The 15,933-nt window shown below is 49.8% G+C and overlaps 1 protein-coding gene across 1 annotated transcript in view; it reads left to right on the forward strand.

The window, feature by feature from the left end:
- The first annotated feature begins 267 nt into the window (after positions 1-267).
- The window catches only part of EEPD1 (endonuclease/exonuclease/phosphatase family domain containing 1), a 94,902-nt gene continuing 79,236 nt past the window's right edge, over positions 268-15,933 (forward strand). The window contains exons 1-2 of the mRNA XM_023532042.1: positions 268-745; positions 1,075-2,142. Coding sequence (XP_023387810.1) covers positions 1,265-2,142 — 878 coding nt within the window. The 5' untranslated portion in view covers positions 268-745; positions 1,075-1,264. The remainder of the gene's footprint in view (positions 746-1,074; positions 2,143-15,933) is intronic.

Genomic DNA, 15,933 nt, shown 5'->3' on the forward strand with positions numbered 1-15,933 from the left:
CACGCGCTCGGGCCCGCCCCCACTAGCACGGCCCCGCCCCGTTCTGGAGGGCTCCGCCCCAGCACTTAGAGCCCCGCCTCTCCCACTTCAGGCTCCGCCTCCGCGCTCCGGCGCGCCATCCCCAGGGACATGCAGGTGGCCCCGCCCCCTAACCCGCCCCCGCTCCTAGAGTCCCTCCCCTCCCACTTCAGGCCCCGCCTCGCGCTCCGGCCCCGCCCCCGCGTGCCCTCGGGAGTCCCGGGGAGGAGTTGCCAGGCGGGAGGAGGCGTGGCCGTGGTGCCGGCGGAGGCGCGGGCGGCGGGGCCGGGACTCCGGCTTTGACACGGACTGCGAGCGGGAGCCGCGGCGCGGGAGCTGGGCACTGGTTTGCGGTTCAGGCGGATCCTGGGTCCGAGTCGAGCGCGGGACTTTTTGCCTGGATCAACGCAACTGCCGCGACGCCGCAAGTCCTAGTGAAGCCGCAAGACTTGGTGCAGCTGCGGCGGTCGGATTTCGCCGCCGTTGCCGCCGCCCTGCAGCCCCGCGGCTCCTGCCGGCTCTGGGAAAACGACTCTGCGAGTTTCTCCCGCAGAAAGAGCCGGGACGCGCGGCCCAAGGCGGCGTGGGAGGGATCCCGTGGCCCAGCTCCTGACCCGCACCCGCGCGGGCACCAGAGCTGGAGGCAGGGGCCCAGCGCTGTCCGGGGCTGGGCTCCGACTTCGGAGCCGCAGGTGGAAGAAGGACGCCCCCGGGGAGCGGCCGAGAGGTGGGGCGCGGGGAACGGCGCGGGCCTGGTAGGGGTCCATAAACGCCTCCCCGTCCGCACTAGTGAAGACGGAATTCCGGCAGGAACGGGAGGTGTGGGCTGATGGGGATAGGTCTCCTTCCAAGAGAAGGGACTTATCGCCTTTTTGGACGCCGATGTGATAAGCCCGGACCTCTCCAGGGAGAAATCCACATGGGCCAGGCTCGTGCGTTTGGGACAGCCACCAGCCGGGGACTCCTGGTTAAGGACTCCAGCTCTAGGTAGGGAGTGCTAATGCACACTGATTAACTGGCTCAATTGATTTGTGTGTTTATTAATTTGTTTTCCAGGTGGCCAAGTGGAAGGTACTTTTGGACGCTCTGGGCATGGAGATTGAGTGTTTGTGATAGGTAACCGGTCAGCCCCTGAATCCGGCACCTTGCCTTCGTTTGTGCCTGTGAGATATACTGGGCTTCCTCCGCAGCCAAAGAGTTCTTCTGCGGTGGTGAGGCCTTCCTGAGCCCCTGATCCTGGCAGGTCATGGGGAGCACCCTGGGCTGTCACCGCTCTATCCCCCGGGACCCTTCGGACCTGTCCCATAGTCGCAAGTTCAGTGCGGCTTGCAACTTCAGCAACATTCTGGTGAATCAGGAGCGGCTGAACATCAACACTGCCACGGAGGAGGAGCTGATGACCCTGCCTGGGGTGACACGTGCGGTGGCACGCAGCATCGTGGAGTACCGCGAGTACATCGGTGGCTTCAAGAAGGTGGAGGACCTGGCACTTGTCAGCGGGGTGGGTGCTACCAAGCTGGAGCAGGTCAAGTTTGAGATCTGCGTGAGCAGCAAGGGCAGCTCTGCGCAGCACTCTCCCAGCTCCCTGAGGCGGGACCTGCTGGCGGAGCAGCAGCCTCACCACCTGGCCACCGCTGTGCCCCTCACTCCGCGTGTCAACATCAACACCGCCACCCCAGCTCAGCTCATGAGCGTCCGAGGCCTCACAGAGAAGATGGCTGTCAGCATCGTGGACTACCGCCGCGAGCATGGGCCCTTTCGCAGCGTCGAGGACCTGGTGAGGATGGGCGGTATCAATGCCGCCTTTCTGGACCGGATTCGGCACCAGGTGTTTGCCGAGAGGTCCAGGCCTCCGTCTACGCACACCAACGGGGGCCTGACCTTCACCGCCAAGCCCCACCCCAGCCCCACCTCGCTGAGCCTGCAGAGTGAGGATCTGGACCTGCCGCCCGGGGGGCCCACGCAGATTATCTCCACTCGACCTTCGGTGGAGGCTTTTGGAGGCACAAGGGATGGGCGGCCTGTGCTGAGGCTGGCCACCTGGAACTTGCAGGGCTGTTCCGTGGAGAAAGCCAACAACCCCGGGGTGCGAGAGGTGGTGTGCATGACACTTCTGGAAAACAGGTGAGGACAGGCATCACCAGGGGTGCCGGGCGTAGGGGTGCCGGGCGTGAAGGCAGCTCTCGCATGGCCTTATCTGTACATGCAAATGAGTGGACCTTTTGGGGAGTAGGGAGAGGGCAAGAGTGTTTAATCTGTGTTCTCCAGGCCCCAGCCAATATTGTCACCTGCAGCCGAGCTCTCCTGTTCCAGAATTTTCAGAATGCAGCTGTCTGGGCTGCATCGAACACGGTATATCTGAGATCAATTCATAATCTGGGGAGTAGGTAGAGACTGGGCTGCATCGAACACGGTATATCTGAGATCAATTCATAATCTGGGGAGTAGGTGTTGGCGTTGCTACAGAAAATGTTAGACTTTATGGGTTTACATCACATCAGGCCCTCAGAGCCTGGGAACTATTGCACAGTTTTGCATGTGAGAAAGAGCTAGTAGAATTTTTATTAATGAGAGGAAAGGTTACATTCGTTTCACCAAATATGTCTATTTGTGTGCACAGAGTCATCTTTAAGATCAGGTATTTGCAAACACAAACACTGTATATTTACCAAAATGCTGTGAATGAATCACTCTTCATTCTTTTCCCTTATTTAGCCTGAAGTTGGTTTTTAGGCCCACAATTGCAGCTCTAAATGTAGGTAACCTCTTCTGTTCCATAGTCAGAAAAGGTCAAACTGACGTGTGGTGAATGTTGGCCAGCGTTTCCCATTTGAACTACAAGAGAAGAGACTTATAGGATGAGCTCTAATCAGTGTTTACATTATTCACAACGCTGCTCTCTGTAGGAACTTCCGCTAACCCCGCATAAAACAAAGCAATATTATTGTACCAGTAACTCCTGCTGTTAGTAAAACAGTGTATTGTATAATGTAATCAGCACTGGGAAGGAAAGAGATATTTTTAATGGTCCCTTCCAGGTCAGAAATTCTCTGATCCTGATAGAGAGAGATTTTGCACGCTCCCTCCCCCCAGAGGTGTAGTATGCTGTGGCCACTCTCTGCTTTCCCTTGTACTGGGCTGTTGGTGACAATGACAGGGCAGCAGTTCGGTGATATGAGGTGAGTTGGGGAGGGGGCTGGGAATCACAGTTCATGTGGGAGAAATTCAAGATAAATGGGTGAGGAGAAAACCAGGCCACGGTGTTTCTCTGGCACCATCTCAGTGGCACACTGTCCTCGAGGGACAGTGCATCGGCTCAGAGAACCGGACCTGGGGAGCCCCTGCGTGCTGTGTCCCTTGTTTTGCCTCGTAACTCACTCCTTTCATAAAATCATCTTGTACACAGGTGAGAACTGGACCTGGCCTTGGGAGATATTTATCAGGAATGGCTTGAAAATTGTTCTCTTCATCCTTAGCGGGGTGTGGGTGCCGGTATGGGAAAGGGGAGGGGCGGGGGGAGGAGTGGCTGTTTAATTCCCATCGTGAGTTTCCTTAAGGCTCATTTTGGCAGGGTGGATCAGGATCAGAAGTCGCTCAGTGAGAATGACAGACTGGGCAGCCCTTGCCTATTTACCGTGACAGTGATTTTTCAATTATGGTCTCTGGACCAGCATTGGCATCAGTGACTGACTCAGAAACTCTGGGCTTCTGTGTTTTCTCACGCCCTCCGGGTGGGTCTGATGCACTCTGAAGTCCGAGTCCCATTGTACTTTGTGTCAGGCAGTCAGCTGTCCCTGCGGGTTGCTCTGTAAAGCGCCTTCCCCAATACTGGCTTTTCTGACAAGGTCGGTAAATCCGTCTGGAGCTTTCTAGGTACTGTGTGTTTTGTTTGTTTTTTGATTGTTCTGATCACCCCTGTAGTTATTCAACCACATGATGTTCTTTCTAGTCAGGTTAGGGGCTTATTCTGCTTCTAGAACAGATGAATGTAAAGGGTAGGAAAAGAGAGTGAGAGCAGAAGAGAGCCGGTCCCCAAGTGGGCCCCCCTGCAGCGTGGGCCTGAGGCAGCCCGGGACACTGGAGGAGCCCTAGCGACTCTCGTCCAGCGCGAAGTTCGGCTTGGTCCTGAAATCTTTGGATTTCCTGGAGGGATGATTTGTTGAAGACATTTAACAGCTGTCCTCAGGCGAGATGCCAGACGAACTTGTCCAAGCCCAGTAGGGTGTACAAGGGGGCACCTGGAGGTAACCGGGGAGGTGACCTATATCCCTATCATCACACTTGGCCACTTCTGTTGTGCTGTGAGTTGGTGGTTCCCTTTGTCTGTTCACAATTTGTTCAGTGTTCTGGGGACTCTTAGCACTTTGTTAGTGTTTGGTAAACATGAAGTAATAGGCTTAGGGCCTGTGTGACTGTCTAGGGCACCAAAAGACGGCTGGCTGTGACAGAGTGGATCACGTGTCCTCAAAACAGCCGTGCACCTTCTGCAAGAGCTGTGTGTTCCTCCTGATTCACCAAACTCTCTTGCGTTCCAACCGATCCTCGTGTTAGTAAGAGGAAATACATTTCGTTTGAGCAAGAATGGATGCAGGTAATTTTCCGAGTGGCTCATTTCCATATATGTGTGACTTCTGGGTACGCCTTCCTGTTTTCCAACAGCATTCACATTCATTTGATGCCCCAGTATCTCCAGGAAGTGGGTGAGTCTTGCACTTATTAATGATTCTCCATCTCTGGGTGACGAAACTAAAAGCAAAGGAGTTAAGTGACTTGGCTCCGTCCCACAGCTTGTTAGTGACTCAACGGGGACTAGGACCCGGACCTTCTGACTTTAGACCCGTGTTCTCTGTGTGCATGCTGTGTTTCGTGAGCATGTCATCTTTTTCTTGCCTCTTGTACAGGCATCCCACACTCTGCCTATTCAAGGGCACTTGCCAAGTTGTGTGCTAGTCACATTTTCTTAAATCCATTATAGAGGTCTTCTTATAGAGGTCTCTTGGCTCCGCCTCTTCTGTATTAAATTAGCGAAATTCCTTAACCTCTCCAAGTCTCAGTTTTTCCATCTGTTAAATGTAATTAATGGGGAGTTGGGGGGGGGCGCGGGGGAAGAAAAGAAAAAAGAAACCCTTGAGCACTTCTTTGGCAAAGGGAATAGCCAGCTCTTTGTTTTCTCTTTTGTGGATTTGCTTTAGTAGGTGTGTTTTCTTAGAAGAAAGGCATCTGTGTGGGACTCTAAAGGGTTAGAGTCCTTACTTGCCCGGAGATGCTGCTGTGTTGGTGGACTAGCAAGTGTGAGCTACAAGAAGCCACGTTTTGCAGGCAAAGGCTGAGGTAGGGCAGCAGAAAACTGGATAATCGCACCGTCACCAGGAGCCGTCAGGGATGGTGTAACAGAGCTGACAGGTTTCCTCAGATTCCTTTGCCAAATCTCAGTCTTAGGCAGTGTTTTTCCTTGTTCAGTATTTATGGAGCAAGACTAAGAGAGGAATGCTTCTGCTAAAATCCTCGCAAAATTTGGTGATAGCCAATATGTGGAATGAAGACTTTAATTTTCATTTTCGTGGGGGTTTGTTTTGTTTTGTTTTGTCTTGTCTTGTTTTGCTGAGTAGTTGTGCTGTTTTGAAAAGCCCTTTTGGTTTCTGAAAGGATAAGCCCTGGGGAACTGACAGATCATCTCCAAAAGAAATAAGGAGGTTTCATATTCCATTGTGCAATTTCTCCATGGCCTCCATCAGAAAGGAAGGCGAGTGTCGTCTGGAACCTCACAAAGGTCTAAATCTGTCTTCTTGCCATACGTCTGTCTGAAGTATCAAAGACAAGGTGAATTAGTGCCTGGCGACACACACCTATTGTGAAAAAAGGGATTTTAGTATATCGGGTTTGATTAGCAAAATCAATATAGACACAACTTATCTTGATTCATTCATTGACAAATACATGTTGAGTGGCTGCTGTGGACATGCACAGGCTAAATTCAGGAGTCAGCCTGTCCTTGTTATTCAACAGAGTTAGGTAAATGCAAATCAGCTTGTGTGGCTCACCTTTGAAACAGCCTGGGAAACCCAAATTTTGGGGGAAAAGCCACTGGGTTTGATTAATATCTGGTTGTTTTCCCCGTATGAATATGGGGTCCATCCTGGGAGTTGAAGGGTGAATGGATATAGCCAGGCATAACATTTGGGGACAAAGTGCCCAGCAGTCCCCTTAAAGTAAAAAAATGTGAAATCTATTTTCACAGCTGTGGAAACTGAGGCTCAGAAAGACTAAACAGCATCCACGTGGCCTTCGGACATGTAAATGTGGGAGTCAGGATTCGAAGCCAGGCATCTGTCTCCTTTCAGAACAGGGAGTGGGGGTGTCTTTTCCCAGACTCTGTGTCCTTCGACCGACCCCTGGCCCTCCCCATCTTGGGTCTTAGACTGGCCAGGCTTCACCTGCACCACCCGGACTGCGGCAAAGCCCCGGAGGCCTCTGCTCCCTTCCTGTTTTTGTCCCTCTGAAGGACCAGGCTTATGGCCAGAGGTAGAGCAATGCGGAGGGCGTTGGGGCCCCTCAGTGTGTCTGTGACCTTGGCTCAGATGTGACCTCGGCTCAGCTCCAGGGTGGAGTTCTGGTTTTCTGAGCCAAGGAGCTCTGGGTCGTTTCCGGAGGGAAAGGTGGTCAGTCGTAAGGTTGCCGCGGATCGCAGGCGAAGGCGGTGCGGACGGCGGGCAGTCCTGCTGTGGGCACAGAGTGGGGTTTATTGCACCCAAGGGAAGGATGTTCCCCTTTGTCTTTCGGGAAAGCTGGGCCCATGTGGGATCTGGTTTTGGAGGACCGATTTCCCCAGGGGGCAGTCATTCCTTTATGATTTGCTCATTCATCCAACAGATGTTTTTTGAGCTCTCACTAGGTACCGGGTTCTGTGTCAGCTCCGGTAGTAAAGTGGAGAACAAGTCACAGCCCCTGCTGTCATGGAGCTTCCGTGTTAGGTGGAGAGACGAACAGGTCGTGGATGAATAATTACAGACAGCGGCCGGTGCTGAGGAGAATGGAGGTGAGCTGAAGAGAAACCTATCGAGGCAGACGGGGGTCAAGGAAAGCCTCACCTGAGAGCCGATGGATGAGAAGGAGCCAGGCCTGGAGAAAGCTGGGGACGAGAGTGCGCCATTGGCAGAACCAGCAAGTGCAAAGGCCCTGAGGCCGCTTGTTCCAGACTGAAAGCCAAGTCCCAGGAGTGGCAGGTGGCTGGGGTTGCAGGGACAGGTAGCACCTGGTGGGTGGGGCCTCCAAGGCTTTTATTTTAAGAGCAGAAGGAAGCCACAGAGGCTTGGATACCGGTGGATGAATGGCGTTACCAGGTCATCCTGGCTGCCGGGGATTCCCCGGGAGTGGGCCCTGGGAGTTGAGTAGAGAGGCTGCTGTCAAGCTGGAAATGACAGTGGCTGGAGAGATGGGGGAGCGCGTGGCGATGAGAGGATCTTGTAGAGGTTAACACTGCAAAGACTTGGATATTGGATATTGGATATTGGATATTGGATATGGGATACACTTGGCGTTTTGGATATTGCGAGGATTAACCAGGCGGCTTCCTGGAAGACTGGCTCAGAGGCATTTAAGAGACCCTGGGGTGACTCGCCCGCCTCGGCGTTGTGTAGGCAGGACGCAGTTTGCCGACCTTCCCACCGCCCCCCCATGCCATGTTGTGTTGCTCTGGGCAGGTGTGGGATCTCGGTCCATAGTGGATGGAGAAGGAGCCCAGTGGTCTGGCCTCTGTGCAGACCGCGGTCTGGCAAGGCGACCCGCTCTTTAGTGTCAATTACCTGAGGAACAAGGGCATATCTGGGAGGTTTTAGTTAACCATTTCTATCAAAAGACAGCTGAAGCACAGAGATCTGTTACTTGCCTGATGGTTCCAGAAGCGTGTGGCTTCAGCATAGGGGAAGGCTGAGGGGACAGGACCAAGTCAGGTGGTTGGGAGGGAGCCAGTCTGGAGGGGAGGTTGGGGTCCGAGCGGTGTGATGGCCATCGGGGTGAAAGTCAGCGCCCACCCCCACCCCTTCCCCGACAAGTGACAAGTTGGAAGTCACTTTCCCACAGCCAGGGGGCCAGGCTGGCCCGCTACCTAGGCTTGTAACTGAAATGTTCAGATGGGGACACGTCGAGCTCCCACACACGGCGCCTCCCAGGAGAGAAGAACAGCGAGGGGCGTGTTATTTTTATTTCGATATTACCCTACCTTAAAAAAGATGTTATCCTAGAATTCTTTAATAATGATCTCTGCCAATAAAAATCTCTGCCAGTAACAAATAAAATGATGCATTTTGCTAAAATCTGATGTGCTCGTCACAGACGCATGGCTCGTGTGTGGCCAGGTACAGCTGAGCGGAAGTTCCACACCAGTGACTTCTGGCTTTGCTTCTAGCATCGAAGCAACCCAGGAGATGCCTCAGAAAATGCCCCTGCAGGCTCGTAGACCTCAACAGGTGTCTAGGGACCTCAGAGGCTGCCCGACCCTGTTCATCATGACCGTACGCAGGCCTGGTCTGGACAGCAGTTTTTAGTGTAAGGCTTTGATTGACAGCTGCCCAACAGCTGCATTCCAGGGGGTGGGAACCCTGGGGACAAGTGCTCAGAGTAGACGTTTCGTTATAAAGAGAAGTCCTGAATCCTTCTACCGAACTCTGGGATAGAGAAACCCTGGGTTTTCTCTACCGAGTACGGGTCCCTTACTCTGTTGCTTCGTTGTTTGTTTCCAAACCAGCCCTTGTTTCCTGTAAATTCTATTTTGGTTCAGTCATTACCTGATTAAGCTGTTCAGCTGGGCCTTCAATTGTTCTCTCTGGAGGCCGCTGTGAACTCCTGAGATACAGCGCCTCAGCCAAGAGAGTGTTGTTCCCGCAGCCGCGTGGAAGGTTATGTGCGTTTGGGGTGTGGTTTTATCATGTTCTAGGGATCTAGATCCTGTTTGCTCACCCAAGAAACTGGAGGGTGAAATCAGTACTTCGTCTTTCTGGGCCTGGGCTAAAAGCGTGGTGTCTTTTAAAGTGGGAGGTCTCGGATGGATTGTTTTTTAAAATACTGATTCAATCAATACTCTACTAAAAAAACCCCTCAAGAATATATTTCCTTCCCTCCTTCCTTCCTTCCTTCCTTCCTTCCTTCCTTCCTTCTTTCTTTTCTTTTCTTTTCTTTTCTTCCTCTTTTTCCTTTCTTCTTTCCTTCCTTTTTTCTTCCTTCTCACTGTTAATTGGGTGAACACAACTGAGTGAAGAATGTATTTTCAATAAGCAAATTTGGTCTGACCTAAATTTTTTTGCACTATCCCTTTTCTAAAATAAGGGAAAAGTAAAGATTTCTATGGTTTCAAAGTACCGAAGACTGGCCTTAGGCCTTGGGCTCGTCTGCCAGGAGACCCGGACTCCGTCTTTCCTTGGAGGGTGGTCTCTGCAGCTTCGGGTCCCTATGTCGCTTTACTAGTTGTTTCTTTACAAAGCGGTTCCCAGTCGTTTTGGTTTGAGGACTCATTTTAAGCAGCATAGTCCTGCATGTCCCTTCCCCACGTCATGGTGGCGTCCACGTGGTAGTCATACTAGGAACGAGGAGAATGATCATTAACACTGACGGTTACTGTGGCCGAGGCCCAGAGCTGGGCAGCTTGACTTGTGGGTAGCATCGTTCACCCTCTTTTACAGATAGAGGACAGACGGCTCAGGGAAACAGAGTTATTTTCCCCAGGTCACACAGTTTTTAAGTGGTGGAGCTTAGATCATAACCCACACAATTAGACTTTAAAGTCTGATGATAAAAATCTACCCTGAGTTCATTAATGCTTTTCCGCATATTTGTATTTTATTCATCACGCCAGCCTGCATACCAGACTAGATGTTCTCTTAACCAATTCGTTTTGCATTCCCTAGGTCATGATCTTTCATAGGTATGCTGATATATAAATGACATCGTGTGTGTGTGTGTGCGTGTTTGTGTGTGTGTGTCTGTCTGTCTGTCTGTCTCGTATTTGTTTCTTCAGAGTAGAGCAAGAATATTTGCAAAGCCGTTGGAGTGCAGGATCCTATAAACTTAACGACTTTCAGTCTTTTACAGTTGTCTTGCCCACACCTATTTTGAAAGCAGTTTCTTTAAACAACTTGCTGTTATGGAAGCTTTCCAAGCATTCGTCTTAGTTTTCTTAGGAACAACTTCTCCTTCTGCTCACTCCTCTTTCATCAATCGATGTCACATTTTAGGAGACCAGAGTAATATGTTCAACGGGTACAAACAAGCCTAGGGACAGACACAACTGACCCTGGGGAAGCACATCGTTGATCTACCAAAGCGAGGTATAGAAGCAAACTGGATGATGAGTAAGAGCTAAGACCACAAGACCCCCAGTAACCCTGAGCTCAAATACAGTGTTTGTGTTCATCAAAACAGCTATGATATTTTTATTGGTTGATTGTATTGATAAAGGTTCTATATTTAAATATATACATTTCTTCTAAATCACAAAAGTCCCTTCCAACCCTGAAGCTTTTTCCACAGATAGAGAAAATGATCACTATTTCTACCAAAAGCCTTCATTCCAGGAAGGAAGGTGTCATTGCTGTAGGTAAAGGGTGTATTTTTCCTTGGGCGGCTGTAACACAGCACCACAGACGGGGTGGCCTAAACAACAGACATTTATTTCTTATGCAACTGTACATTTATTGACTATTTACTTCGTCCTAAGTGCTGTTGCTAAGACTTTTACAGTCATTAACTAACTTGATCTTCACACCATCCCAGTAAGGTTGGTAAAGTATCTCCGCCTTACACATAAGGAAACTTATCTTAAAGAATTTAAGTACACACGCCGGAAGTCACATGGTCGGTGAGTGGGAAGCAAAAATTCAGAACCAGGCAGAATGACTCAGAGCCCAGACTCTTTTACTCAACTCAGAGGCAGAGAATCCACAAACCCAGAGATGGGACCAGGAGGTCAAGGAAAGGGACAGTTGTTCCATGGCCTTCTTATATCTAGAAAGTATGAAGGGACAAGTTTAACGGAGGGTACTCCCGGGAGTGGGTGGATGGAAAACCAGGACAGCTACTAAGTGACTAACGGGCAGGGAGGGCATGGCCCTTTGTCCGTGATGCTCTTCACACAGCAGAAATGCTTGGCTTCGATGTGGTCAAATCGTTCAGTGTCTCTTAGAATGCTGTTTACCAAATCTCATCTCCGCCCGAGTTTGCTCTTACGTTTTCCTCTTGGCATCTCAGTTTTATATAGTTTTATCTTACGCATTTAAGTTTTTAATCTCTCTGGAGTCTGCCTTTGAGTAGGAATGCAATAGGGATCCAGTTTTATTTCGTTCGGTTTTCCCAGTCCCGTCTATAAACAGCATCTCCTTTCCCCACTGATTTGGCACGTGTCATTTGTCACGTGTCCATCACGTTTCATGGTCTGTCTCTCTGTGCTCCTGTGCCATATTCCCATACTGCTTCTAATATGATGCATCTGGTTGGGTGAGTTCTCTTCCTTGTTCTTCCTCTTAAAAATTTGCCTCACCATGTAAATTTTAGGATAAGTTCGAGTTTCTCGAACATCCTGATGGAATTTTGATTGGAATTGTATCGACTTTACAGATGACATTTTTGAACATTTGACATCACTGCAATGTTAAGTCACCTGTTCCTTGAATATCTATATTTTTTCGTTTATTTAAGTCTTCTTTTGGAACTTTCAGTAGAATTTAACATATTTCCACGCGAAGGTCCTGTGCATTCTTTCTGAAGTTAAATCTTAGATATTTTGATTCCCTATTTTTAAAACCCCCAGAGAATGAAGTTTCACAGTTTCGCTCTGTTCTCGTTCCAGTCTTTAACTGTCCTTATTACCACAGTGCTCATCCCCTGCCCCCTTTATTTGTAATTTAGGCCCATTTAAAAATTTTTTCCTAGTAGAAGTAAAAACCAGCCTTTCAGAACCTCTCTGAGGCTCACTTAAATTTCTTTGTATGTTGGGTGACCTCAGTTCAACCTCCATCCACCTTATATTCTTGCCCTGAGTAATTTTAGTTCATTTTGCCTTTTTCCATGATTCATATTTTTCAAGTATAAATTAATTCCTGAATGCACTTTAAGTCCTGCTTGTATGAGTAGATATACAAATATGAGTGGACCCAGCAGAGTGGACCAGACACATGGCAGCTGGCTTAAACAAACAAACAAAAAATGTAGTGACCACAAATTATAAAGGTTTAAATTTAAAATTTTATTTGTGCAGAACAACTCTAGCAGTGAGTCAGACTTTGTCCTAGGTCAGATTTGAGATCAAAGACCTTGGGATTATTTTTTTATAGTTCAAAATCATTTATCGAGTCTCATTTTTATAAATCTTTTGCTTCTCACGTGTCCACAGATTCCTGTGTGTGTGGCCGCAGACATATGTCTGTACACGCCTCCACCCACAGAATGTCTGGGTATGTGTGAGCTATAAATATACCTGTATTTTTAAATGGATCTTTATCTTTAGTGTTAATTACTTCTTTGCTTCTTCCACTTTCGCAGTAGAGTTCGGAGGATGTGCATGCAGTTGGCCATACACTTCCTTCTAACTAACTATTTGTAAACTCTCCTCTATAGTTAGCTCCAGCCAAGCCCAATGGCATCTGGTATCTGATTTCACCTAAAAGCAACCCAGGTGAAAATTAGAAATTTCTTTTTTTATAACCGGTTTCAAAAAGACCTGGTAGCTGCTAAAGTCAGAGCCAGATGCCATGACCTCTGCCTTTTGCGTAGTTCAAGGACAGACTGTTTTGGTACCCAAATAGGGCCTTTAGTTTTGATATGAAACATTTAAGACATACAAAAAATATAAACGATATTTGGACCCTTTTCTCGCCTCTTGTCTGTGCGTTTTGCTTTCTCGAGGACCCAGAGCCCTTCTATCCAACCGTCATTCTTCTAGGCCCCTCCCACGCCACTCTTTCTTATGAGACTTGGTGGGCAGCAGAGTCCGCACCCATGGGGAAGCTGGAAGTGCAGAGGCTGACTCTCCCAGCATCCCTTGCAGCTAGGGCCTGGAGCCTCGGTGGGTCCGTCCTACTCTGCGTTGGTCGCCAGTGGCACTGAGAGCACAGGGGGTATGAAGAGCTCGATCCGGCCTTCGGGACAGGATCTGGTTCCTGGGCCAGCAGAGACAGCGTGGCTGGTCACCATTTCCTTCAAGAGCCTGGCTTTCTCTTTGCCTTCTGACCATTTCACCAGGTAAATGGTACATACCTGGCCCGTGTCCAGGCCCTGTACAAGTGTGCATACCTGGGTCACAGGAGGTCAGTTACATGTCTCTAGAGTCTTCTTCCTAACACACATCCATTTTTAAGATGCAAACGTAACAATCAGCTAATCAGGAAGGGCTGAAATTCACCTTCATATCAAAAGAAGGATGTGCTTTAGAGTGGGGTCTCTCCACCATGGCAATTTTGATTTTTAAAAAAATTTTTCATTTTGAGGTTATCGTAGAGGCACATTCTATTGATATTTGGGGCCAGATAATTCTTGGTTGTGGGGGCAGGCCTGTGCATTGTAAGATGTTTAGATGCCAGGAACACCCCCTTTCCCAGGGGTGACAACCAAAAATGTCTCTAGACATTGTCAAATGAATGTCCCCTGGGAGACAAAATCGTCCCTGGTTAAGACTCACTCCTCTAGAGCCATTTATCAGAAAGCCATAAAGAGTCGTGTGACCACTTGGGGATCATGGCTCAGGCTGGCTGGTTTTCCTTGGCTTCGGTGGAAGTGCTGGACCCTGGGGCCTGGCTGGGCAGGAGAGAATGGAAGCCACAGGGTCTGAGAGGTCGAGGACGTGTGTGTGGCTTCTTGCAGCTGAGGCACAGAGGCGGGGTGTACCGTTTCAGCTGCAGAGCATGTCGTGTTGAGGGAGGTGGCGGGACAGAGCCGGAGCAGAGGGCAAGGCTGAGGGGGTGAGGCCCAGGGCCCCTCAGTGGGACCACCCAGTAAAGGCGGAACTCGGGAACCTCAGACTGATCCACCGCCCTGGTGACGAGGTTGCCCCTAGGACGGGCTGGGGTTGGGGATGTGGAAGGGCAGGATGCCAGGCCAAGGCCCCACGGAGGAAAAGAGTTTCCTAAAGAGGACAAAGCCAGGCCTTGGGGTGGGGGTCATCAGCGTACTTCCTGGATGGCCGTTCACTTTCGGAGCTGCCTGGAGAGAACCCCTCCCCCACACAGCCCGGGCAGAGCAGGATTTGGAGGAGAGAAAGAAGAGGTAGGGTTGCTTACTCCTGACCCTTGTTCTATGGTAGAAAAATTAGAGTGTCATGGGAGCCCAGCGAATTCTGCAAGTTTTCTTATTCAGTGGTTATTTGAATAAAATTATTTCCATTCACATGCTAGGAGACACCACTATTACAGTTGTGAGCATGTAGGTAAGATGTTAGCAGGGTTTGAGATACTCAAGAATCAGCGTTCATACTTCTATGAGGGAGGTTATAATTTTTCCTTAGTAATGACCCCCTTACAATAAAAATGAAAACTTAGTTGAAATGAAATATTATTTTTTTGTATACAGAGAAACATCTCAAATTAAAAAATATAATTGTATGTGACTTTAGATCACGCTTACTTGATACGCGTTTGACTCTATTATAAATATAATCCTAAATAAACTGCTAATGCCAAAAAAACAGAATAAATCATTTTCAGTGAGAAAAAAGAGGTGGGAGGAAAATAGCATATGGCATAAAGTTTTATAACCTAAAAATAAAGCTGTCTGGTTCTCCTCAAGTAGCTCTTCAGTACATTGAATGTCTTCAGGGGAAAAAAACATACTAAATCCAGAGACAATTCAATATATTTTGATTTAGCATATTACTGCCTACATTTTTAGAGATGGAAAGTAGACCAGTGGTTGGGGCCGGGGGCAGGAGGAGGGATCGACTGCGAACGGGCACGAGGAGAATTTGGGGGAGGAGCGAATGTTCCCAACTGGACTGTGGCGATGACTGCGCCCCTCTAAACTTACTGAAAAATTGTTGAATTTTGCACTTGCTATGGGCGGCTTCCATGGTACGTAAATTTTAGCTCACCAAAGCCATCAAAGAGTTACGCTTTAAATGACGTCTTATTCGACTTCTCGATCGTTTTTATGTCTCTTTGTTTTGTTAGTCTTTTCAAGAACCGTCTGACTTAAGTCGTTTAAATTCTCCGTGCCTCATCTTCTTCTCTTGGAAAATGGGGGTGACGGTGCCCCGACCCAGAGCTGGTTGGGACGAGCGAGGGAGTTAGTTAAGTGTAAAGCGCTTACAACACCCCCTGCTTCCTGGGATCATGGTCACCGCTGTCATCGTCGTCCTGTTCCCGGCTCTTGTCATTTTCTTCTTCGTCTCCGCCTAGGCCTCGCTCCGGGCCAGGCCGACCGCAGAGCCTTCCGCCCCCTCCTCTCCACACACCGCCGTCAGTGTGACTTCTGAAAGGAAAACCCAGTCTCTCTGAAAACGCTGCCGTAGGTGGTCCCCCATGGCGCTTTAGATGGAATTCAGACTCCCTGTGCTCACGCGCGCGTGCGCACGCGCACACACAGACACACACACAGACACACACACACACACAGACACACGCCCCTTCTTGGTCTCCTCCCTCCTCCCAGGCTCTCCCGCCGTCTCTCAGCCCTCGATGCTCCTGCTGCTCAGCAGCCCTTCCAGGTCCCCGTCTGGGCTCCTCCCAGGCCCTTTCCTCCCCTTCTCTTTCTGCAGGTGCCAGTGTCTGTGAGGCTCCCCGGGGAAACCAGCCCAGAGCCCGTCCGAGGCCCTCTCAATCTGGGACCCCCCCCACCCACACACCCCCGCAAGTCCTTCTGACTTGTGACAACCGTGACTCTTCACATCCCCACCATGAGCCCCTGACGTGGAGCGTGCCCTCCTGCCCCGGGCTGGTC

The sequence above is a fragment of the Pteropus vampyrus genome, unplaced genomic scaffold (genome assembly GCF_000151845.1).
Source record: "Pteropus vampyrus isolate Shadow unplaced genomic scaffold, Pvam_2.0 Scaffold75, whole genome shotgun sequence".
Lineage (NCBI taxonomy): Eukaryota > Metazoa > Chordata > Mammalia > Chiroptera > Pteropodidae > Pteropus > Pteropus vampyrus.